The sequence below is a fragment of the Leptodactylus fuscus genome, chromosome 11, assembly GCF_031893055.1.
Source record: "Leptodactylus fuscus isolate aLepFus1 chromosome 11, aLepFus1.hap2, whole genome shotgun sequence".
NCBI classification, from domain to species: Eukaryota; Metazoa; Chordata; class Amphibia; order Anura; family Leptodactylidae; genus Leptodactylus; species Leptodactylus fuscus.
The window spans coordinates 47,053,174-47,078,204 of record NC_134275.1 but is presented as its reverse complement, the minus strand read 5'-3'; the positions used below and the strand labels follow the sequence as shown (position 1 = coordinate 47,078,204).

Genomic DNA, 25,031 nt, shown 5'->3' with positions numbered 1-25,031 from the left:
CTCCTGCCATGAATTTTGGCCTGGGAGAGGAGATAGGCCACCCCAGTTTGCACCCGGGGAACAGACTCCACCACATTCACCCTGCCTGTCATTAAAGATAAGCACTGCAGCATCCCTGACCACAGGCGCTTGTCCATGTGTCGGTGGTCAAGTGGACCTTGCAGCAAAGCGCAGAGCTCTGGGCCCGACTGATGTTATGGGACACATGCAGGCGCAAGGCAGAGACAGCACACCAAGAGAAGTAGTAACGGCTAGGCCCAGCATAGGGAGGTGCCCCAGCTGCCATCTGCTGACGGAAGGCCTGGGTCTCCAGAAGCATAAACAAACACCAACATCTCCAGGGCCAGCAGTTTATCGATGAGGCTGTTACAGGCTTGGGCATGGGGGTGGGTTGTATTGTACTTCTGCCTGCAATGAAAAGCTTGGGAAATGTGGAGTGGCTGGGAAGAGGCGCATGATGGTGCAGGCCAAAAGGGCGCATGAGGGTGAACTCCCCAATGTGTCAGAGATAGGTGTGTAGGTGTCCTTGCATCATATACTTGCACCATATTTGGCTTTGGAAGTTAATTTTGTGCCAAAAAGTGGTTAAGACAGCGATCCCTCAGCTACTCCCGTTACACTGTCTATTGAAGTTACCATCTGTGGAAGTGGACCACCATTTCTAAGATCCCAAAGGAAGCAGGCAAGAGATGTGCAGTTCAGAAAAAAAGATGAGAAAATAAGTTTAGGCTGTAGAGCACAGAGGGATCGGAGAGGACAGAGCTGGTGTCGGCCAGGTATTCCCACAACATGCGCCTATACTTGTCCCTCCTGGTGACACTAGGCCCCTGAGTGGCAGTAATTTGTCCAGGGGGGCCATTAACGTGTTCCAGACCTAGGAATAAGTCTTCCAACAGGGTAGAGTTTTGCATGCCTTTGCTTCTACCCACTGTTTTTGCTGCTTAGCTTCCCTCCACATCTACTCTGCTTTCACCCCTAAACATCACCCCAGTTTATGCCTTTGCTTCTACCCAGGTTTTTTGTTGATTTAGCTTCCCTCTACATCTACACTGCTTTAGCCCCTAGACATCACCCCTGTCCATGTGGGGTCGGTGGCCTCGTCATCCACCAACTCCTCTTCCAATTGCGCACTGCCCCCTTACTGCAAACCGCACATGACCACAGCTTGCCTTGATGGCAACTGTGTCTCATGATCCCCACTTAGGTCCAGACAAGTCGGTGGCGGGTCCAAAACCCCAAAATTGGAAGGAAATGGCAGATGCTGCAGTATTTCTAACACCTGTTCCTGGTGCTCGGGCCTGGTCTGTGTTGTACCCTGCACCCTGCTTAACGCATCTGCCATATCCGAAGTTGTGCTGAGCGCATGCTAATGTTTCGTGTCCAGTGCAATGGATGGGATGGGATTTCACATAAGTCTGCCACCCATGGCCACTCATGGTTGAGCAACTGAGGGAGTTGACTTTGACGAACCCGAGGGTTTTGGAGTTGGAACTACATCAAAGGTCTGTGCTGCTCACACACTCTGCTCAACACATGATATGTTTAGTGCCAGCAGTGTGGAGACGTCGCACAACAGCCGTTGTTCCAGCAGGTACAGGCGTTGTAGGAGTGCATAGAGGCTAGCAGCGGCAACTATACACTTTAAAAACTATCCGCACAAGCGCCACACTTTCACCAGTAGCTCAGGAACATTGGGGTACCTTTTTCAAAAGATTAGCAGCAATGAGTTAAAAACGTGGAACAGGCATGGAATATGTTGCAGGCTGCCAAGCTACAGAGCCAATCCAGGTTACGGCCATTATCACACATGACAACATGCCTGGGCCCAGGTGCAGTGGCAAAAACCACATTGCCGTCTCATCGAGGATGGCATGACTCACTTTGTAGGCAGTGTGCTGTCTGGCCCCCAAGCTGATGAGCTTCAGCACGGCCCGCTGACGTCTCCCCACACCAGTGTTGCAGCGTTTCCAGCTCGTAGCTGGGGTCAATTTAACAGCGGAGGAGGGTGGTGTTTCAGCCCTCCTCCCAGGAATGTTGTGTGGGGAGACAAGTCAGGCCACCACATTTTGCGACCCGGTCCACGCCTCAACTACATTCAACCACTGTGCCCAAATTGAAAGGTAGCGTCCCTGTCCGCATGCACTTGTCCATTCGTAACTGGTCACATGGAACTTTAGGGCTAAGCGCTGAATTTAGGGACCGCCTCATGTTTGGGGGAAAGTGCTGGTGTGGACGGCACAGTGCGGTGGCGCAGTAGACACTCTGCCCAAAAAGGGCAGAGTGTCCCCCAGCCGGGATTCCAACATCTCCTGGGCCAGATTTCTTGAGATGAGGCCGTTGAAGCCTTGGGCATGTGGGTGGGTTGCGCTGTACTTTAGCATGAAATGAAAGGCTTGGGAGATGGGGAGTTGCTGGGAAGAGGCGCATGATGGCGCGGGCAAAAGGAGAAATGGCAGGAAAAGGTGAGGATAAGGGTGAACTCCCCAAAGTGTCAGAGGCAGATGTGGAGGTGTCCAGCCCTGTCAACAGTGGAAGAGGCAGTGGCCGCCAGGCCAAACGACGATTATCCTGCGCTTGCTCTCACCCACTGAGCCCAGGGCTTGCCTTCCAAATGATGGCACCCGCAAGAGGTGGTGAGATTCCTCTCCGCAGATCTCCAAACCATCTTGGACTTGCAAATTGCACTAAATTTGTCATGTAACTGACATGTATATGATGAGTCTATCCATTGTCTGTTCATTTTGGTGAAAGTCAGCCTGTCAGCTGACAGACAGCTGTGCTTGTCAGTGATGATGTCACCGGCTGCTTGTACCCCCAGTTTTTGCTGCTTAGCTTGCCTCCACATCCACACTGCTTTTGCCCCTACACATCACCCCTATCCATGCCTGTGCCTCTAGCCATAAGTCTGCCACCCATGGAAACTCATGGTGCAGAAAGTGAGGGAGCTGACTCTGAGGAACCCTTGGGTTTTGTAGCTGGTACTCCATCAAAGGTCTCTGCTGCTCACACACCCTGCTGAACATACGGTATCTAGGGTTAGAGCGTGTGGTGACCTCGCACAACAGTAGGTGCTTCAGGCAGATGTAGGCCTTGCTGGAGTGTATTGCGGCTAGCTCCAGGTACTGTAGACTTGGGAAAGTGGGTGTCCAAGTGCCGCACTTTCACCCTTAGCTCAGCTAATTTGGGGTATGTTTTTAAAAATCATTGCACCACTACATTGAACATGTGGGCCAGGCATGGAACGTGTTGGAGGCTGGCAAGCTCCAGAGCCCTCCAACAAGCTAAAAAACCTGGCCCCAGGGGCAGCGGGGATAAACAAATTGCCATCTCATCCAGGATGGCATCCCTGACCTCAGAGGCAGTGTGCTGTCCGTCTCCCAAGCTGATGAGCTTCAGCCCAGCCTGCTGACGTCTCCCCACACCAGTGTTGCAGCGTTTTCAGCTCGTAGCTGGGGTAAATCTAACAGCGGAGGAGGAGGAGGGTGGTGTTTCAGCCCTCCTCCCAGGAATGTTTTGTGGGGAAACAAGTCAGGAAAATTCTTGAAACGGGAGAGTTTTGCATCTTTGCCCTTGCTGCCTATGGACATCCCTTTGCCTCTAGCCACCATTTTCCCTGCTTTGCTTGCCTCCACATCCACACTGCTTTTGCCCCTAGACATCACCCCAGTCCATGCCTTAGCTTGTACCCCCAGTTTTTCCTGCTTAGCTTGCCTCCACATCCACACTGCTTTTGCCCCTAGACATCACCCCAGTCCATGCCTTAGCTTGTACCCCCAGTTTTTCCTGCTTAGCTTGCCTCCACATCCACACTGCTTTTGCCCCTAGACATCACCCCAGTCCATGCCTTAGCTTGTACCCCCAGTTTTTCCTGCTTAGCTTGCCTCCACATCCACACTGCTTTTGCCCCTAGACATCACCCCAGTCCATGCCTTAGCTTGTATCCCCAGTTTTTCCTGCTTAGCTTGCCTCCACATCCACACTGCTTTTGCCCCTAGACATCACCCCAGTCCATGCCTTAGCTTGTACCCCCAGTTTTTCCTGCTTAGCTTGCCTCCACATCCACACTGCTTTTGCCCCTAGACATCATCCCTATCCATGCCTCTTCCCCTAGCCATAACTCTGCCACCCCTGGAAACTCATGGTGCAGAAACTTTGGTTGCTGACTTTGAGGAACCCTTGGGTTTTGTAGATGGAACTCCATCAAAGGTCTGTGCAGCTCACACACCCTGCTCAAGATATGGTATTGTAGGGTTTCAGCGTGTGTGAATGACGGACAACAGCCTGTGTTTGGACAGATGTAGGCCTTGCTAGAGTGTTTTTAGGCTAGCAGCGACTCCTGTGCACTTGCAAAAGTGGGCGCACAAGCGCCGCATTTTCAACAGTAGCTTCGGTACATTTGGGTATGTTTTTAAAAAACTTTGCACCACTAGGTTAGACGTGGGCCAAACATGGAACGTGTTGGAGGCTGGCAAGCTCCAGAGCCGCTACCAGGTTCCAGCCATTATCACAGGCGTAAAAATGCCAGGCCCCAGGTGTAGCAGGGAAAAAAAAATGCCATCTCAGCCAGGATGGCATCCCTGACCTCGGAGGCACTGTGCTGTCTGTCCCCCAAGCTGATGAGCTTCAGCACCGCCTGCTGACGTCTCCCCACACCAGTGTTTTAGCGTTTGCCGCTAGTAGCTGTGGTGGAGGTTGCAGCGTCGTAGGGTTTCAGTCTACTCCTGCCATGAATTTTGGCCTGGGAGAGGAGATAGGCCACCCCAGTTTGCACCCGGGGAACAGACTCCACCACATTCACCCTGCCTGTCATTAAAGATAAGCACTGCAGCATCCCTGACCACAGGCGCTTGTCCAAGTGTCGGTGGTCAAGTGGACCTTGCAGCAAAGCGCGGAACTAAGGGCCCACCTGATGTTGAGTGACACGTGCTGGTGCAAGGCGGGGACGCCACACCGGGAGAAGTTGAGACGGCTAGGGACGGCATAGTGAGGTGCCACAGTTGCCATCAGGTCCGGGAAGGCGGGAGTTTCAACAAGCCGGAACGCCAACCTCTCCTGGGCCAGCAGTTTAGCGATGTTGGCGTTCTAGGCTTGCGTGGGTGGGTGGTTAGCGGTGTATTTCTGCCGGCGCTCCAATGTCTGAGAGATGGTGGGTTGTTGTAAAGAAGCGCCTGATGGTGCCTTTGATGGTGCAGGAGAAGGAGATAAGACAGAAACAGGGGAGGATGAGGGAGAAGTCAACAAAGTGGCGGAGGCAGATGAAGTGATGTCCTGGCTCGTCCTCTGGAGTGCATCGCCAGCACTGTGAGCAGAGGCAGTGGCATGAACGGCGGGCGACGTTTGTCCTGCCGTTGCTGCCTGCCACTGATTCCATTGCTTGGATTCCAAATGACGGTGCATTGAAGTGGTGGACAGGTTGCTCTTCTCAGGGCCCCTACTCGATTTCGAGAGGCAAATTGTGTAGACGACACTATATCTGTCCTCGGCGCATTCCTTGAAAAAACTCTACACCTTCAAGAAACGTGCCCTCGATGGGGGAGTTTTTCTGGGCTGGGTACAAAAGGGAACATCTTCGGACATTCCGGGTCTGGCCTGGCTTCGGCAAAGCAGCTGACCTCTGCCTCTGGACATGTCTCTGCCTCTAGCTACCCTTTTTGGTGCTGCACCTGCCTCAACATCCACACTACTTTCCCAGCTTGACATCTGCCTTGTCCAGGTGGGGTCGGTGTCCTCGTCGTCCACCACCTCCTCTTCCAACTCCTGTCTCGCCTCCTCCTCCTGCACAATGCGCATGTCAACTGGCTGCCCTGACAGCAACTGCGTCTCATCGTCGTCGATGAGGGTGGGTTGCTGGTCATCCGCCACCAAATCGACCGGAGATGGAATGGAGGAGACTCTAGTGTTTGAGCATCTGGACACAGATACTCGTCTGTTAGGTCCGTGGAATCGCGAAATGGAGGGGCAGGTTGCGGTACAGTCAAAGGAAGGGAGAACAGCTCTGGGGAGCAGGGACAGTTGGGGTTATTGTTCTGAGAAGATTGGGAATTTTGGGTGGAAGGAGGACAAGACTGTTGGGTAAGAGGAGGTAGAGGCTGACTGGCTGGTGGACAATGTGCTTTAAGCGTTATCCGACAGCCATTGCAAGACCTGTTCCTGGTTCTCGGGCCTACTAATCTTTGTACCATTCAGCCTAGTTAATGTGGAACTTTTGTGCAAAGCGCAGAACTTAGGGCCCGCCTGATGTTAAGGGACACACGCTGGTACAAGGCTCAACTCACCCTAAGTGCCAAAAACACTGCTGGTGCAAGGCTCTACTCATGCCAAGGGCCTCAATCTCTGCTGGTAGCTCAGCTTAAGGTCATGTAACTTTGTTTGGAAGGGCTCATGTTAAGGGCTAGAAAAGTGAATTTTGGAAGGTCTTACCACATCACACACACACACACACACACACACACACACACACACACACACACACACTCAAAATGACAGTTAAGGGTGAGGGCTTTTGGAATTCCCATTGCCTATTCCATTTGTGGTTGTCATGGGGAACGTGATTTAAAGGGGTGGTTGTTACTGTTTGTTGAGCTTAAATTGGGGTTTGTGTCCATCCATTTGGGGAGTAAAGAAGGTTTCCAGGTATTTTCCCACTTTGATAGAGGTTTTTTTGAATGTGGAAAGTGTGTAGTTGTTAGGCAGTGATGTTGGGGTAATAGAGGGTCTTTGGTGTGTTAGATGCCCCCAGGCATGCTTCCCCTGCTGTCCCAGTGTCATTCCAGAGGTGTTGGCATCATTTCCTGGGGTGTCATAGTGGACTTGGTGACCCTCCAGACACGGATTTGGGTTTCCCCCTTAACGAGTATCTGTTCCCCATAGACTATAATGGGGTTCGAAACCCGTTCGAACACACGAACATTGAGCGGCTGTTCGAATCGAATTTCGAACCTCGAACATTTTAGTGTTCGCTCATCTCTAGTAGTCATCGATAATGGTAATAGTGTGTACAGGCCCGTAATAACCACAGTGATTGGCAGTATGACTGGCACTTGTGTAACCTGTCCTCACATGCCTCATGTAACCTGTGTAGGGAGGAAGTAATCATTACTGGGGTATTTAAGTCATGGCAAGTTGTCCTCTATTACGCTAGGTTCACACCTGCGTTCTTCTTTCCGTTCTGTGTTTTCCGTCTTCTGCATGCCAGAAGACGGAAAGCACAGACTGGGTCCGGCCGTGAGCGGCGGTGAACGTTTTATGCTCTCCGCCGCGAAACCGGATTTTTTAATCCGGACACAGAGTACTACATGTCCGACTCTGTGTCCGGATTATAAAACCCGGTTTTGCGGCGGAGAGCGCGAAACGCTCACGGCCGGACATTTCTCACCCATTCAAATGAATGGGTGAGAGAGACTCCTGCAGGTTTCCGTCTCCTGCCTCTGTTTTAGGCAGGAAACGGAAACCTGCATAACGGAGTTTACAACGCTGATGTGAACGAGCCCTTAGCAGGATATAGGATAAATGTCTGATTGCTGGGGGTCTGACCTGATAGCCCACAATAGGTGGAATGTTAGGTTGCTTTTAGTGGCGTCTCTCCATTTATGTGTAAGGTAAATGCCTTCACCTCTGTAGTGTACAGCGTGACAAGCTGTTGTGACAATAGTGGGTGTAGTGGGAGATGTTCGGGGTAGTGGTTCTTCTCATACTTTCACACTTAATAAAGTGTGGAAAATAGTCATTGTGAAACAGAGGTGACAAATGAAGTGATAAAGCCTTCTAGAAAATCTTAAGTGTTGCCCACATATTAAAGGCAGATGATCACACATGTGTAGTACATAGCTGATGTCAACAGAATACTGGAGGTTAATGATTTACTGTAGGCAAGGCAGGATATGGTGGTGAATCCGGAGGTGGGGGGGGGGCATTGTCTTGTTGAATATGTCTTTAAATGTCTATATTCAGCTGTCAATGCATATATGCAGAGCTGCAGTGTAAAGCATAGAGGAGGACTGATCAGCCTGATGAGACAGAAGTTGGATATCAGACTATGGCAGTCTCCACATGATGTATCTGTGCCATTTCATATAAAAGCAGTGCTTTGCTCCAGCATTGTGTAGAAACATAAGTGCCCACAAGATGGCGTGCTCTTCCCAAAAACTGAGTAATGTGCCTATTGTATACTTGTACTGGTGTCTAGTATATGTCATGTAATGTCAAGGCACAGGGTATTCATTTGCTTAGGACAATTTTTAATTGTACATTTTTGGACAGAAATTTTTTTTTTTTTTTTTTTTTTTTTTGGTGCTTTTGTTAACCCCATAGATGCTATAATTATGGGATGCTGATGGGTTATGATGGCAGCTGGGGGTGTGTGGGTGTCCAACAATGAAATGATTTAGGGTTTCGTTTTTCCACTGCCCCTAATAATCGTTAAATGGATTTTTCAAGACTTGCATATTGACAGTATGTAATCTGTGGGGGTTTGATATCTGGGACCCCTGTCCATCAGCTGTTTGAAGAGACTGCAGCCTCTTCTTTGTGCTGATGACGTCTTGTTCATTGGTTACATGCAACAATAGCAGCTCAGCCCCATTCAAGTGGTTGGTGCTGAGATGCAATACCAAGCACAGCCACTATACTATGTACAGCGCTGTGCTTGGTATTTAGTGATGAGGCCGCAGTGACCACCTGAACACTGCAGCCTCTTTAACCAGCTGATCAGTGGGGTCCCAGCTCTCAGGACCCCACCAATCACATGTTGAGCCTAAGGATAGGTTGTCAATATGTTTTTTTTAGATCATGCCTTTAATAAAAGTTAGTAAGTTATATATACCCCAAAATGGGCAGCTCAGGACCCCTTGCCCTGGTGATCAGTGGGGCTCACAGTGTTTAGACCCCCACTACTTTAGCAGTTAGGGCTAATGTATATTACAAGGCTGCTGAGTTTCATATTTGCTGACTGCATAATTAAAGGTTCTGGACACTGAATACATATCATAGAAAGGTTTATTTACTATTCTATACATACATCATATATAATACATATATACCAGCTGCCAACACAATGCAACAATAACCGTACTGCGCAGTGACCACCATTGTTACGTGCAATTCTCTCCATTCAGAGGTTTCCCAAAAGGGAAGTGAAAATGCAAAATGACCTATAGTCACTCCAAGATATCTGAACAAATATGTCATCTATTTCTACATTATACTGCTGTAGCAGAGCTGAGATTGTCGAGACAATCTATTCAACAAAAAATTTTTTCGATTGTTTTTTTTTCAAAAAATATTTACATATAAAGTATTTAATCAGTGGGTGTCTTTCTACATTTGGCAGACTATTTAAAGCTATAGTATTATTCTGGCGTTTCTACAGCAATGGTCTCCAATCTTGGCTCTCGTACTGTTGTAAAACTACAATTCCATGCATGGCCTGATAGAACATGTGGGACTTGTTGTCTGCAGTACCTGGTTCACCACAGTTTGGAGACCAAGAGACCATGGTGTAGAGAATGAGCACCTTCAATACCAGTCAGCATGGCAGTGACATACAACATGCTCAGTTCTCCCTGAGTGACATCTGACTGGAGACCCCTGTACACATAAGAGAGTTGTCCAGTAATACCGGAATGAGGGGGCTCGGACACTTTTGGAAAAATATGTTAGGAGTACCCAGAAGAATTCATATAATGCAGTCCAAAAATAACAGAATTACAACGTCCATGGCTGAAAAGAAAGGAGGAGACTGAAGTCTTCTGAAAGTTATTTTTCTCCCCCACTGGACAGTGAGAATCCTGTGTCGGTGGTGCTAACCGTCGGGAGAGGATTGCGATTCTCCAAAGCTGACTCTATTTGGTTGCTTTGAGTATTCTCCATTCCAATTTCATCATCTTTACCAAGACTCCTAATACAACTACACCAACTTGTGAATGTGTGCTTGAACCTATCAGAGGCATAACAGTACAGGATGGGGTCCATGCAGCAATTGGTTCCTGATAGCATCCATGTGATGTAATAGGCAACCTCAACGTTTTCTAGTAAAGTACACATGGATGGAAAAAACAAAATGATGGTGACACCCATGGTCCTGGTGATATGTACTGGGATATAGCAGATTATGAAGATGATCAAGGAGACAAATATGGTCTGTACAGACTTGGAGACCATGACGTTTGTGAGGGTGTTCATTGGATTCACCTTGAGAATATATCGGCTCAGTAGACTGTAGCAGACCAAAGTTATGGTAAATGGGATTAGGAGACCTGAGAAAAGGATGACCCAGTTCCAGACAAAAAATAAAACTGCTTGCTCTGTCTGGTGAAAACTGAGACATTTAGTGACTCCATGAACTTTAGAAGTTTGTAGAACAAAGAAAAATGGAATTCCTTGTACGAGGAGACAACCCCAGACGATGAGGCAGAGTTTTGTGATGAATGGCTTTGTGGTCAGGGCTACTCTTTTAACATTGCGGGCAACTGAAAAATATCTGTGAATACTGATAATAGTAAGGAAATATATACTGCCGTACATGTGAGTGCTGAGGAGGAAGACCTTAAACTGGCATAAAAAGGTGCCGAAGGTCCAGTGGTCAGTCAGTGAGTAGATGATGATCAGAGGAGCCGCCGGGGTGATGATGGCGTCGGCAAGGGCCAAGTTGAACTGGAGAATCACAGTGGAGTTCCATTGTTTTACCCGAAACCAGAAGATCCACAAACTAATGCAGTTCAACACAAACCCAATGAAAAAGATGAAGCTCAGGAAGATCGGGATGAAGGGATTGATTTCTTGAGGCTGACACCCGGTGAAATTTGTGGAAGAGTTCACCATCCCGAATATTGTTTTCAACTGAAAAATGAAATCCACAGATGACACACACAAATTACACAAGTAGGGGTTACCCCATCTGTAAATCCTGTCCTGACTAGAGGTTTAATATATCACGCATACATCATCTATCTGTAACAGAATAAGATTGTCAAAGTGGTGTAACGGAGAGGAGGATGTCAGTCATAGATGCAACTATAATACGTGTGTAGGATATGGATGTTGTGCAAGAAAACTCACAACATTGCAAAGTGTTCAAGGTTTTGGTCATGCCCTCTATTTTACTTATGTTCAAGAAAAAACCACAATAAAGGGTAAAACACCAGGTGTATATTGACATCAATTACATAGAAAAACACCGGACCTAGATGTATACCAAAATATATGAATTTTTATTCAATAAAATTTACATATAACTAGACAAACATAATAACATACAATACATAGAGGGGAACTAATAAACCCAAGAAGCACAGTAGGAGAGGGATATATAGGTACATATAAATACCGTCACACAACCAGAGTATCATGTACTGTGTATATATGTAAAACACAGGCATAGGAGTAGAGTCATAATCATACATATAGGTGCATTGCACAGCAAATCAGTTAGACCCCACACATAGCCCTGCACACATAGAAAGCCATACGGGCCACAGACATGAACTTCATGTAAATCAATATTATCCCATCATACCAAACCGTGCTCTTGACCTGGGTCAGGATTGGATAATATCGATTTACATGAAGTTCATGTCTGTGGCCCATATGGCTTTCTATGTGTGCAGGGCTATGTGTGGGGTCTAACTGATTTGCTGTGCAATGCACCTATATGTATGATTATGACTCTACTCCTATGTCTGTGTTTTACATATATACACAGTACATGATACTCTGGTTGTGTGATGGTATTTATATGTACCTATATATCCCTCTCCTACTGTGCTTCTTGGGTTTATTAGTTACCCCATATGTATTGTATGTTCTGTTTGTCTAGTTATATGTAAATTTTATTGAATAAAAATTCATATACTTTGGTATACATCTAGGCCCTCTATTTTACTTCTAAGAAAATTCAAAGAAAAATACGATAAAAAAAATAGCATGTTAGAGAAGAGGATATATGTTAGAGACACCAAACTGTGCTTCCATTGTAGTATGGTGACATGCCATGCCCACTGAAGTTCCCAATATACATGGCCTGGTTGGCAGACCCCACTGCAGTTCCCTATATATATGGCTTGGTAGAAGATCCCCACTGCCCCACTGCAGTTCTCTTGTGGTTTTTCCAAAGTTACCCCTATTGCCCTATAAAAGTCTAGGTTCTGTACAATACTACTGCATAAAATGGTTGTACACAATTAGACATTAATGGCTGATATATTTAAAAACCACATCATACCTGTCTATGGGTTGTGTGTAGTATTGCATTTGAGTCCTATTCATTTCTGTGGAGCTGAGCTGCAATACCAGATGCATCCCATTTTCAGGTGTGGTGCTGTTTCTGGTTGAAAGCCAGGCATGTAATTCTAATCCTGTTCGAACCCATTTAAGAGTATTAAGTACATTTTTACTGACCATTCATTGGGTCTTTGTCAATTAAACATAGTAAAATAGTAATAATTATGAAGTGGGATACTTGGATTTGGTACAAAATAAAACCTAAAATCCTATTCAACTTAAGTTAAACTTTTCTGTCTTTTATAGGATGTTATGTAAGAAACAAAGAAACCAAGTTGGACATATACAGAAGAAATAAGACTGACCTGCTCTCAGCTCTGCCTCAAGTGCCCGACTGATGTAGAAAGTTCTGTGTAGAAGCTCTGAGGTTAGATACAGTAAGTAGCATCCGCTGGATCTTCCTCTTTCTGGTAATTGGGGACATTGGCTAAGACCTTTACTAAATGTACACAGGGAAGTGAGAAGAGACATCTTGATCCTTTTAGAGGGCTTATTATGTGTAGGTTTATAGTGGTAACACTTGTTCCTGTTGCAAAACTTTTTTTTTTTTTTTTTTTTTTAGCATAAAATACCTGACAAACTGCATTCACATCTGACCCCCTTTCTCAATGTTTCTTTCCATTTGACGTTGATTCCCTGTATTGGTAATTGGCGATGAGCAAATTAATTCGACACATTTTGTTATTGATTTACCAACAGTTTAGCATTTTAGCCAATACTAAATTTATGGTTTGTCCTGAACAAGTTGTTTGATAAATCAGAATTTTTAGACAGAGAGCTTTGTGAAAATATGGTAGATTTATTAACATGCCTGATGCTTGATCATACACCAGTGTTAATAAAGGGCCCAACTGGCCCGAGGACCAAGAGATTTATGTTGGATGTCCCTGTGCCAGAATGGATACCTATGCCAGCCACGAACTGGTGAGAAAACTGGTGTGAGTTATAATTAATCGTTGGGCCAAGGCATCTCTAACTCCAGCCTGCCCCAATCTACATCCTTCACACATTCGCACAGTGTAATGAGTGAATTGAGTCCGTGGCGCATGTTTGGCACAAAAAAAGACTTTGTGCCAAATGTGTGCCACAGTATCCTCCACTTACACCAGAAAACTACTTCAGAGAGATTGATGAATTCCCTCCCCATTGTCACATCTTAAGGATATAAAAAGCTTTCTATACTCCATTCCCTGCACTGGATAAACCTGGATGTCAGAAGTCTCTGTGCTCCGCCTTCTCTGCTGATGCTCTGGCTCTGTTGCATGACTGACTCTACCCTACTCCTGCTGTTTGTCCATAAAATGAAATGGAGTTGGTTACGTAAACAAGTGTTGAAGCATCAGCAAGGGAGGCAAAGGAGCCAGATATCAAGGCCCCCCTGCCTGCACTCTGCAAAGCTAAGAATGGGGGCAACAGTGGACCTTCATATGTATTAGTAAGTCTGCTTATTTCTCTGCATAAACCCTTCAGAGAGAGTCTATCACAAACACAAACTATTCTAAACCACTGCTATGCTGTTGTAGGGCCTGCTAAGGAACTATTGAACATGTCTTAACCTGTATGCAGTAGATTTGTTTGATGCAGTTTTTTCTTCTGTGGTCACCACGCATCAGTACCTGTCATTTCATTGTTAGCAGTGGTCCTAGGTGGCAACCCCAGGTAAACGTGGGTGCTCTGGCAGGTGTGGCCATGCCCAAGTACACAGAAAGGCTTATTAGCAAATGGATAAAATTGCACTTTGCAAAGATGACACAAAAAAATTCACCATATCACTAACCACCCTTATATGTGGAATTAAAGAGATTTTGAAGGCAGTAGATGCTATTTAAGACTGCCTACCTCCTAAACCACACCTCCTTGACAGATAGGATGGTAAAACCCATGATTAATATGATGTACATCATGCAGACCAGTGTTCTGTTGGAAATTCAGCCTGAATTCTGCCCCATTTATCTTAGTAAATCTGCCACATTGTTTGTTGCCACCAATACCCCAGATTCAAATTAAAGACCTGTTGAATTTTGTGCAAAATGTGACAGAAACCGTATTTATTTAAGTGGTTCTCAGCAGCATAGAGTACACTTGTACATTTTCAACCCTTGTACTGACAACAACTTTTTTTCCCCATTTTTCCCATACTCATACACACTTGGGTATGTTATCAGTGCAGCGTGGAATAAGGCGCTACCAAACATCTGCCAAAATGATCAGATGTTGAAACTCATCATCCATAATCCATCTTTCCCTGATATCTATAATTTGTCAGGGTGAAGTCAGTCTATATACATCTAATGGCTATGGCCACGCTAGGCAGCTGGATAGTGGTCACGCCGAAACCTCTTTACATATCCTCTTCTTTATTAACCCTAGTGTACCCTGATCTGGAACAGCTATAAAAGCCTTTTAACATGAACCTGAACTATTATACAGTTTATAGGAGCATATAGGAAGCTTTCACAAGTCTTTTCTAGAGGTGTTTATTATGGGTCACACTGGTCATGGCCACCTGTGTAGTTCAGCTTGAGTAAGAAAATCCTGAGTGTGACCAGTCCATAAAAACTTCCTCCCAGTGTGCCGGCTTAGTGTGTATTTACTCATACCAAAGACAACCTGTTATTGTCCTGCTCGAGGGAGGACCATGGTGACGATCTTCTGAAGCTGATATCTTGTTTCTGGCTTTGTCGTGAACTATAACGTCTTGTAAATGTGCAATTAAATCTCTCTGAGGCAAAACAGTATATTATAGGATCCATACAGCAATTGGTTCCCGATAGCATCCATGTGATGTAATAGGCCACCTCAACTTTTTCCAGTAAAGTACACATGGATGGAGAAAACAAGATGATGGTGACACCCATGGTCCTGGTGATATGTACTGGGATATAGCAGATTATGAAGATGATCAAGGAGACAAATATGGTTTGTACAGACTTGGACAACATGACCTTGCTGAGGGTGTTCATTGGATTCACCTTGAGAATATATCGGCTCAGTAGACTGTAGCAGACCAAAGTTATGGTGAATGGGATTAGGAGACCTGAGAATAGGATGACCCAGTTCCAGACAAAAAATAAAACTGCCTGATCATCTTGATGGATACTGAGACATTTAGTAACTCCATGAACTTCAGAAGTGTGTAGAATGAAGAAAAACGGAATTCCTTGTATGAGAAGACAACCCCAGACAATGAGGCACAGTTTTGTGATGAAGGTTTTCTTTGTCAATGATGTGCCTTTATTGTTGTGGGCAATGGTAAAATATCTGTGAATACTGATAATAGTAAGAAAATATATACTGCCGTACATGTGAGTGCTGAGGAGGAAGACCTTAAACTGGCACAAGAAGGTACCGAAGGTCCAATGGTCAGTCAGTGAGTAGATGATGATCAGAGGAGCAGCTGGGGTGATGATGGCATCAGCGAGGGCCAAATTGAACTGGAGAATCACAGTGGAGTTCCATTGTTTTACCCGAAACCAGAAGATCCACAAACTAATACAGTTCAACACAAACCCAATGATGTAGATGACGCTCAGGAAGATCGGGATGAAGATACTGCTGGGTTGAGGCTGACACCCAGAGAAGTTTCTAGATGTGTTTAGCATTCTAAAAGGTGGAAAGTAAAGAGAGAAATTTAGGCACAATCTTTAAATTAGGTTAAGGTCTGAGCAGGCTCTAAACAAGCAGGAAGTACAGGAAAATTTAAGCTCTGACAGAATAGTGAGTGCAGCTCTGGAGTATTATACAGGATATAACTCCGGATCAGTACAGGATAAGTCATGTATGTACATAGTGGTTGCACCAGCAAAATAGTGAGTGTAGCGCTGTAGTATTACCGTGGCTTGCAAAAGCATTTCTATCCCTTGAACTTTTTCACTTTTTTTTGTCACCTTACAACCACAAACTTAAATATATTTTCTTGAGACTTTAAGTGATAACCAACACAAAGTAGCAGATAATTGTGGAAGGAAAATTGGTTTTCAAAATTTTAATCAAATAAAAATCTGAAAAAAGTGACTTTAGCCCCCTATATCAATACTTTGTAGAGCCATCTTTCACTGCAATTACACCTGCAAGTCTTTTGGGGGTCTGTCTCTACCAGCTTTGCGCATCTAGAAAGCGAGACTTTCGCCCATTCTCATTTGCAGCCAGATTGCATGGAAAGAATCTGTGAACAGCAATTTTTATGTCTTGCCACAGATGCCCAATGGGTTTTAGGTCTGGACTGTGACTGGGCCATTCTAACAGATGAATATTTTTTTTTTATGTAAACCATGCCACTGTATCTCTGGCTGTATGTTTAGGGTCATTGTCTTGGTCGAAGGTGAATCTCCTTCCCAGTCTCAAGTCTTTTGCAGCCTCCAACAGGTTTTCTTCCAGGATTACCTTGTATTTAGTTCCATCCATCTTCAGATTCCCTGTCCCTGCTGAAGAAAAGCCTCCCGCCAGCAAGATGCTGTCCCTACCATGGTCACAGACTAACCATGGGCTTGGCTGCTTCTCTGACCAGTGCTCTCCATGCTCTGTTAGTGCAGGTGAATGGCCATGTTTTGTTAGGTTTGCATTTGTAGAATACTTTTTCCATTTTTGGATAATGCATTGAACAGTGCTCTTTGGGATGCTCAAAGCTTGAGATATGTTTTTATAACCTAACCTTGCTTTACATTTCTCCACAACTTTATCTCTGACCTGTCAGGTGAGCTCCTTGGTTTTCATGATGCTGTTTGTGCACTAGTGTTCTCTCACAAACCACTGAGGCCTTCACAGAACAGATGTATTTATACTGAGACTAAATTGCACATAGCTAGACTCCATTAACTCATTCATTGAGTTCTGAAGGCAATTGTGTGCACTGGATTTTTATTAAGGGGCATCAAATTACAGGGGGCTAGAGACTGGACTTTTTTTTGGCACGTCACACTTTTCAGATTTTTATTTGATTAAAGTTTTAAAGCTCTGGAGTATAATACAGGATGTAACTCAAGATTAGTACAGGATAAGTAATGTATGTATACAGCGATTCTACCAGCAGAATAGTGAGTGCAGCTCTGGAATATAATACAGGATATAACACAGGATCAGTACAGGATAGGTAATGTAATGTCACTGTGTACATACATTACATTACTTATCTTGTACTGATCTTGATTTACATCCTGTATTCTGCTCCAGAGCTGCCCTCACTATTCTGCTGGTAGTCGCTATATACATACATTACATTACATTACATTACATTACTTATTCTGTACTGATCCTGAGTTACATCCTGTATTATACTCCAGAGCTGCACTCACTATTCTGCTGGTGCAGTCACTGTGTATATACATTACATTACTTATCCTGTACTGATCCTGAGTTACATCCTGTGTTATACTCCAGAGCTGCACTCACTATTCTGCTGGTACAGTGACTGTACCATCAGAATAGTGAGTGCCGCTCTGGAGTATAATACAGGATGTAACTCAGGATCAGTACAGGATAAGTAATGTAATGTATATACACAGTGACTGCACCAGCAGAATAGTGAGTGCAGCTCTGGAGTATAATACAGGATGTAACTCAGGATCAGTACAGGATAAGTCATGTAATGTATGTACACAATGACTGTACCAGCAGAATAGTGAGCGTGGCTCTGGAGTATAATATAGGATGTAACTCAGGATCAGTACAGGATAAGTAATGTAATGTATGTACACAGTGACTGTACCAGCAGAATAGTGAGTGCAGCTCTGGAGTATAATACAGGATGTAACTCAGGATCAGTACAGGATAAGTAATGTAATGTATGTACACAGTGACTGCACGAGCAGAATAGTGAGCGTGGCTCTGGAGTATAATATAGGATGTAACTCAGGATAAGTCATGTAATGTATGTACACAATGACTGTACCAGCAGAATAGTGAGCGTGGCTCTGGAGTATAATATAGGATGTAACTCAGGATCAGTACAGGATAAGTAATGTAATATATGTACACAGTGACTGTACCAGCAGAATAGTGAGTGCAGCTCTGAAGTATAATACAGAAGGTAACTCAGGATCAGTACAGGATAAGTAATGTAATGTATGTACACAGTCACTGCAGCAGCAGAATAGTGAGCACAGCCCTGGAGTATAATATAGGATGTAACTGAGGATCAGTACAGGCTAAGTAAGGTATGTAGATCAGTTCTAAAAAATAGTGATAAGAGGTGGACATGCCCTTTAAGATTTATATTAATGTTCTGCCTATGACCTGGTTTACCCATCCATATTCTTTATGCTGAACCATTAGAGGAAGGAGATTTTCAGAAAATGAAACTATGATGTAAAAAACAGAATGATTATATAAGGGTAAATCTCGTACCTGTTCACATTGGGTTCGGCGAGGTCATTGATCTGATCCTCTCTGCTCTCTAATCCTTACAGAATGGATATAGAGGACATGTCCTGATACTCAGTATATCAGAACCTGTAGCTACTCTCTGGAGTTCTCCCTGAATATGTCATACTTGGGGAAAGCTAGTTGTTATTAAAGGGGTTTTCTACTTGTAAATGTCAAGTGTGAAAAAAACAAAATAAAACTGGTAGCCACAACTAGGGGATTCCTCACCAAAAACTCCACCACGTGTCCTGACGTACAAGGATGATTCACTGGTTCTTAGCAACTTGAAAGGCAGGCTGTGTCTCTGCAGCTGAAATCTGTTGGCTGCTTGACACTATGCTATAGTATCACTGAAAAAGACAATGTAAATCCATTGCATTCCCTCCTCCCAAGAAGTGGGATTCGGCAACAAACCCCTATATAAACCCCTATATATTGAAGAAAACATGTCTAAAGTCTAACTATTATTTCAGTTATTAAAATATACGTGCCTTTGTGAAAACTGCACCAAGAAATTGGCCACTAAATAAAGCCCCATCTTTCAGTGGAGTGTTATGGGATACGGGGTAATCTCCAATATTTAGGTGAGGTCCCCTTTTATTGCTCAGTGGACCCAATGCACATATGTGACTAATTTCACACCAAGTACACCTCTGACCACTAGGAGATTCAGCGGTCACACTGCCTTATTTGATATGGCAGTATAACAAGTCCTACGTAACACAATTTTTTTATTTACAGGTTATTTGAAAGTCATATGGTGACACAGTATATGTCAGTAAAATATGGGCACTGCATGGTACTAGTAGTGGCTCAGTATGTGTTAGCAATATATGGGCATTATATGGTACTGTTGTTTAGTCACTTGTATGACGGTGATATATGAGCACTGTTAGGCATGGTTCACACTCGCGCTGGGGACTCTGTTGTTTGAGACTGCTGGGGGATCTGAACGATGGAGAGCCCGTCCACTAAAACAGCGATTACCTGTGGACCTCATAAGATATAATGGGGTCCACCATGCAGAGCCTTTCTCTCTGTTGACTTTTGGGGGGATTCTTCAGAGAGGTTTCAGGTGGTAATATATGGGCACTGTATGGCACTGTTATTTGTTCAGTGTATTTCGGTTATATATGGGAATGTATGGTAGGATTAGTTGCTCGGTGTATGTTGGTAATATATAGACCCTATATGGTAGTATTATTTGTTTTTTGTATTTCAGTAATACATGGGCACTCTCTGGTGCTATTTTTTTAGGCTCTATATGGTAGCATTATTTGGACACTGCTATCGGGACACCATAAGATAATCCTTTAATAGTCCCACAATGGGGAAATTTCAGTGATACAATTTCATGGATGGTACAGTAGTATATAACAAGAGAGAAACACATACAAGTTCATGGCAGATAGAGAAATACTAGGAATCATAGCAACTAAAAAGAAAGAAACAAAGACTCACTGCAGGATCATTTAGTTCTCTGTGTGATGTTGATAATACACATTATGCATTATGCACATATTTGGCTTGGAGGCATCCACAGACCTTGATCTGTGTGAGTAAAGGGAAAAAAAAGTGAGAATGAAAAGAAAAGTAACCAAAACCCTGTCCCCAACCAGCATATCCTGCCGCAGATCAGTGTTTGTGTGCTCACTGCTGTTGTGTAACGTGGACATGTTGGGTTATAGATCTTACCACAGCTTTTACTGTAACTGTGATCTTGTGCCATATACACACTGGGCGGCGCAGGGTTAATTCTTGGGTTTCATAAACAGTCAATGCTCGGGAAATTTAGGGATTTCCACATTTTGAAAACTTGATACATTTTGCTGATCTCAGCTGCGGTTCCGTATCTAAGCAACAATCTACACTGTGAGCTCAAGGGAATGGAGAAGGGATTATTATTATTATTATTATTATTATTATATAATAATAATAATAATTATAATTTCCCCAATTAAAATAAAATTTATAAAAAAAAAATAAAAAAAATGAGTGTTGGACAGCAGTTACCAGCGGACCCCATAGACTATAATGGGGTCCATCCAGTGTTCGCCATTTTGAACTGAATGAGAGATAAGTTCCCCATGTAGGACTTTTCTCTCTGCTGATTTCTGGTGTTTTTTGATGGCAGAAACTCCAGTGCAGATTTGAACTTGGCCTTAGTTGACCATTTATCATACTCTCATTTTTGCATCCACAACCTATAACAATATACAGCCCATAATCTGTCACGGCTGAGGTTTTGTGTAGTCTAATGCTAAGTTCACATTTGATCATTGTTCTGGTCTGTCAGAGAACCATAAAAATGGACAGGCAGACTGCTGCAGTAGCGTATGCATACGAAGCCTGACTGATCGAATTGACTACATTGAAATCACGGACTCAAAAGTTATGTGCGGCTTAGACAGCATGCACACAGAATGAACGACACGGTGAGCACACAGATGTCATCCACATGCTTCCTGTGCACAGCTGTGCTTCTACAGCAACATTCATTGGGTGCAGTAGGCCTGGGCACAAAACTGGACAGGAATAGTATCTGTCCTGAGTTCTGCTAACTGCTTGATACAAGGGACCGTGATAATACAAAGACGTGTGTATGAGGTCATAGGGATAAATGCATCTGTGCTAGCTATGAAAAAAACACACCTAGCTCATTGACTGTGCACAAGGTCGCGTGCATGAGGCCTCAGTGATCAAAATCTTGCTTGTCCCGAACTGCACAGGATACAATTGTAACAAACCTTACCCTCTATATAGTAGGTCATAGCCCTGATTCTTCGCCGCCCCCCCCCCCCATGACCTTTCTGTATTGGAGCTATCTTGTAATAGTGGTTTGAAAAACAAATTGCAAATCCTGAGATTCACTTTTATTTCAACAGGAGTTTCTCAGAAAAAGTCCGAAAAAGAAAAAAAAAAAAAAGATCTTCCTTGTGTCAGTTCCTTAAAGTGCAGTAGAGTTAGAAATACTACTGGGTTCCCTTAACCCTTAAGTACTATCATAGTGTCTATCATAATGATATGTGTATGATAGTGGTGTTTGATAGACACCAGGATAGTACTTAAGGGTTAATGAGAGTCCAACATTGCGTTATGCTTGCAAAGGACACCAAAGAGAGAATCCCTGTGCCATGCCACATCCCTGAGACTCTGCATTAGTCAGGCAGCGCGTGTGCTACAGTGCAGGGGAAGCCCAGAGAGTGATCAGGTTCATAGCTTTGTGGGCCTATATAATACAGCGTACTCCAGAGATAGCAGAGTGCTGTACTTTAGCTATGTCTGGTGGCCCCATTGAAATGAACGTAACAGTGCAAAATTCTTAAAATTTCCCTGATGATTGTGGGTCTGTGTGGTTGGATCTTACTTACATGGGGAAATCCCTTTTACTAGCGTATTTAAAGGGGATATCCAGTTTGAAAAACTGTTTCTACACTTATATTATGGAATTGAGGGGTCTCATATTAACCCCATCAATCAGCAGTTCTCAGCAGCTGATATACAGAATGGAACAGGAACAGCGCTGTTCTCCATGAAGTGGCCAGACTGGGTATTGCAGATCAGCTCCTATTCATTTACATAGGACCAAAAGCTGCAGTGACTCTATTTTCAGGGTCTCATCATGGGGACACTGTTACTATATACTGCCCCATTAAGACCCCTGAGTGCTTCCAGTCTAAAAAGACTTTCCTACGAACAATGCAAGATGGGGGATAAGTGACTGATCATGGGGGGGTCCTTTTGCTGGCACACTCTTTAATGATGAGAGCAGGGGACCCCAAGTCCTTTGTGTGAATGGAGGGTACATGTGTGACCGAAGCTTCAGTCACATTTTTGAAGTTCAGAGATAAGAACATATAGTGTTCTGCCAATCCACTAGAAGTGAATGGTGTGGTGGTCACACATGCATACTGCGGCACCAGTCACACATGTGGATCATGTTCGTTATTGTGATTGCAGAGTGTGCCAAGCAGTAGGACCCCCAGTGGTCTGACACGCCTTCCCTGCACTCTGCATAGAGGATAAGCGTGGTTTGAGGGAAAGCCCTTTTGAGTAGTCCTACTTGGGTGTCCATCCTTCTTATTGGGAGCTCATTAGATAGAGTTGGGCACTGTTCACACATTTGTCAGAGGCTCATGAAACACTATTCTTATCAAAATGACAGGCATTATTGTGAAGTCCGACAGATCCCATTGTAGTTTTAACAGGGTCCAATGTACACAATGATGGACCTAATACTGTTATTTTAGAGTCTCTGCTCCTAGAACGAAACAGCAAAGTGAAAACCCGATGGAACTGTGAACAGAGCTGTAACTGAGGACACTAGAAAGAAAGGATCAGGATCCATTTTCATTTCCATGCTTAAGTTTATAAAGTAATTAGTTTTTCCCCCCACATTGGGAAGGGGGGTAAGTTAGCAGGGGTTACAAGGGTGTATCTGTGGCATTAGGGCAATTTCTCCTTTCACCACTGAGGTCGGTGATCTGTAATGTATTCCTCTTCACCTCCAGGCTGCTGCTGTTGACATATGGGGAGTGGGCAGACCTGGTTGAACTATGATATGGTGATGTCAGCAGTAGGAAATCCCAGACAGCGCAGCAATGACCACAAGATAAAAGCACAAAATCTTCCAGAAAATATTAACCCTGACATGGCTAGCCATAACAAGAGAGCGATGCTGCAGTGTGCCAGTCTTGACTGTAGATGTAGCACTATGAACCAGAAAGAACTGCATGAGCAGTGCCACATCTGGTGGCATTACAGGTACAGCTGATAAAGCGGGTTGGGGAAGGGGGAGGCTAGAACCTGGATCATCTTACTATCTGTAGAGGGTTATTGAGATGAGACCACCCTAAAGTAGTAATCATGGGAGGCAGGGAGTTTATGGACTACTTATTCATCATCCTGTTGAAGAGAACTATATTTAGCCACTTCCCATGCTAATTGGGTTGACAACAGAGGGCAATAGCGTGCATTGAAGACATAACATATGGTGATATTTGGTCCAGTACCCCATGCCCCCGCCTACATTCTTCACTCAGGTCCTCCCCTTCCCCTTGTTTAAAATCTTCGGCTTAGATCCCTCTTTCTATAATTAGTGGTTGTGTGGGAAGCTGCAGAGGATCATGGGATGCAGGAGCTGGGAATATACACCCGACATATTGTAGGAAAACACATGGTGACGCCTGGTGGGGATGTGTGATGCCTCTGAGTCACCCATGGTAGTGTTTGTTTTATGCAGGTGGAGGGGGATTATGTGCATTGTATTTGTGACAACATCGACCGTCACATTTATTATGATGTCTGACACGTATGTTCTTTATGTTGCTCCTCATTGGGGTCTTGTATGTTGTTTCTGGATATGTACAAGAAATGAGACTAATCCAGTATATGTGTGTGTGTGTGTGTGTATATATATATATATATATATATATATATATATATATATATATATATATGTGTATTTACGATATGCCGCACAGTACACCACTGTCTGTATACAGCTGACATAGAGGTGACCCGATGGCCTATATACTATAGACACAGACCAGAGCTGAAATGCTGTCATCACAAGGACATAAGTGATCAGATAGCGCATACCTGCTGCCACCTCTAGGGGGAGCTCACTTCATATGGATTTATGGAAAAGGATTATTCCTAGAGTGAAACTGTCACCTATCCAAAGTATATGTGATCCCTGTAGGAACAGTGGGGAGGTCTGACCATCAGGACCCCCACCATACACAAGAACAGGGATCCTGATTCTGCTGCTGCCCCGTTCATTCTCTACTGGACGGCTAGTGTTAGCAGAGTGCTGGACTTGGCTATCTTTGACACTCCCATAGGCTTATAATGGAGAATGTGAGACAGCAATTTAAAGGAGAAGGAGGGGGTTGTCTCAGAGTTTAGACACATTTACTGTGAAGAGGTGAGAAGTTTTATTAAACTTCAAGACTGAAACTTATCACGTGTCAGACATTTTGCTGAGTGATCCTATAATGTGTATCAGTCTATTTAGCATTCATTTAACTCTTCATAGAAAGCTGATCCATAAGTAAGAGGCGCAGCGCTAGCCAAGAACTTCTGTCCCTTCATTTTAGTAGTCAGTGGAGATCTCAGTACTTGGTCCCCCAACAACATGTCATTATGACACAATAATAGTACCCTGCCAGCCTGATTGATAGGGGTCTGGTGGCTGGGGGTGGTTCACCCATGGAAGGGGGTGTTATAGTCGTCTTACTTTAATGAGGACACAAGACTCCCATGATTGGTGAGGGTTCCAGCAGTCAGACCCCATCCCACTCTCCATTTCTGTTGTCCTCCATTCTATAGTTTCAGGATATCTACTAATTTCCAGAATACTCCTTCAAGTTCACTTAGTTGTATAAATCTAT

The 25,031-nt window shown here is 44.3% G+C and overlaps 2 protein-coding genes across 2 annotated transcripts; both read right to left on the bottom strand.

Moving 5' to 3' along the window:
* Nucleotides 1-9,672: 9,672 nt before the first annotated feature.
* LOC142184198 (P2Y purinoceptor 4-like) lies at nt 9,673-12,652 on the bottom strand. Its single transcript, XM_075258953.1, has 2 exons — nt 12,582-12,652; nt 9,673-10,836 (listed from the first exon to the last, which is right to left on the bottom strand). Exon 2 carries the CDS (start codon nt 10,816-10,818, stop codon nt 9,754-9,756), a length of 1,065 nt encoding a protein of 354 aa, XP_075115054.1. The 5' UTR covers nt 10,819-10,836; nt 12,582-12,652; the 3' UTR covers nt 9,673-9,753.
* Nucleotides 12,653-14,870: 2,218 nt separating this feature from the next.
* On the bottom strand, nt 14,871-15,878 carry LOC142185455 (P2Y purinoceptor 4-like). Its single transcript, XM_075260885.1, has one exon. The coding sequence runs from the start codon at nt 15,876-15,878 to the stop codon at nt 14,871-14,873; it is 1,008 nt and encodes a 335-aa protein (XP_075116986.1).
* Between the last annotated feature and the right edge of the window lie 9,153 nt (nt 15,879-25,031).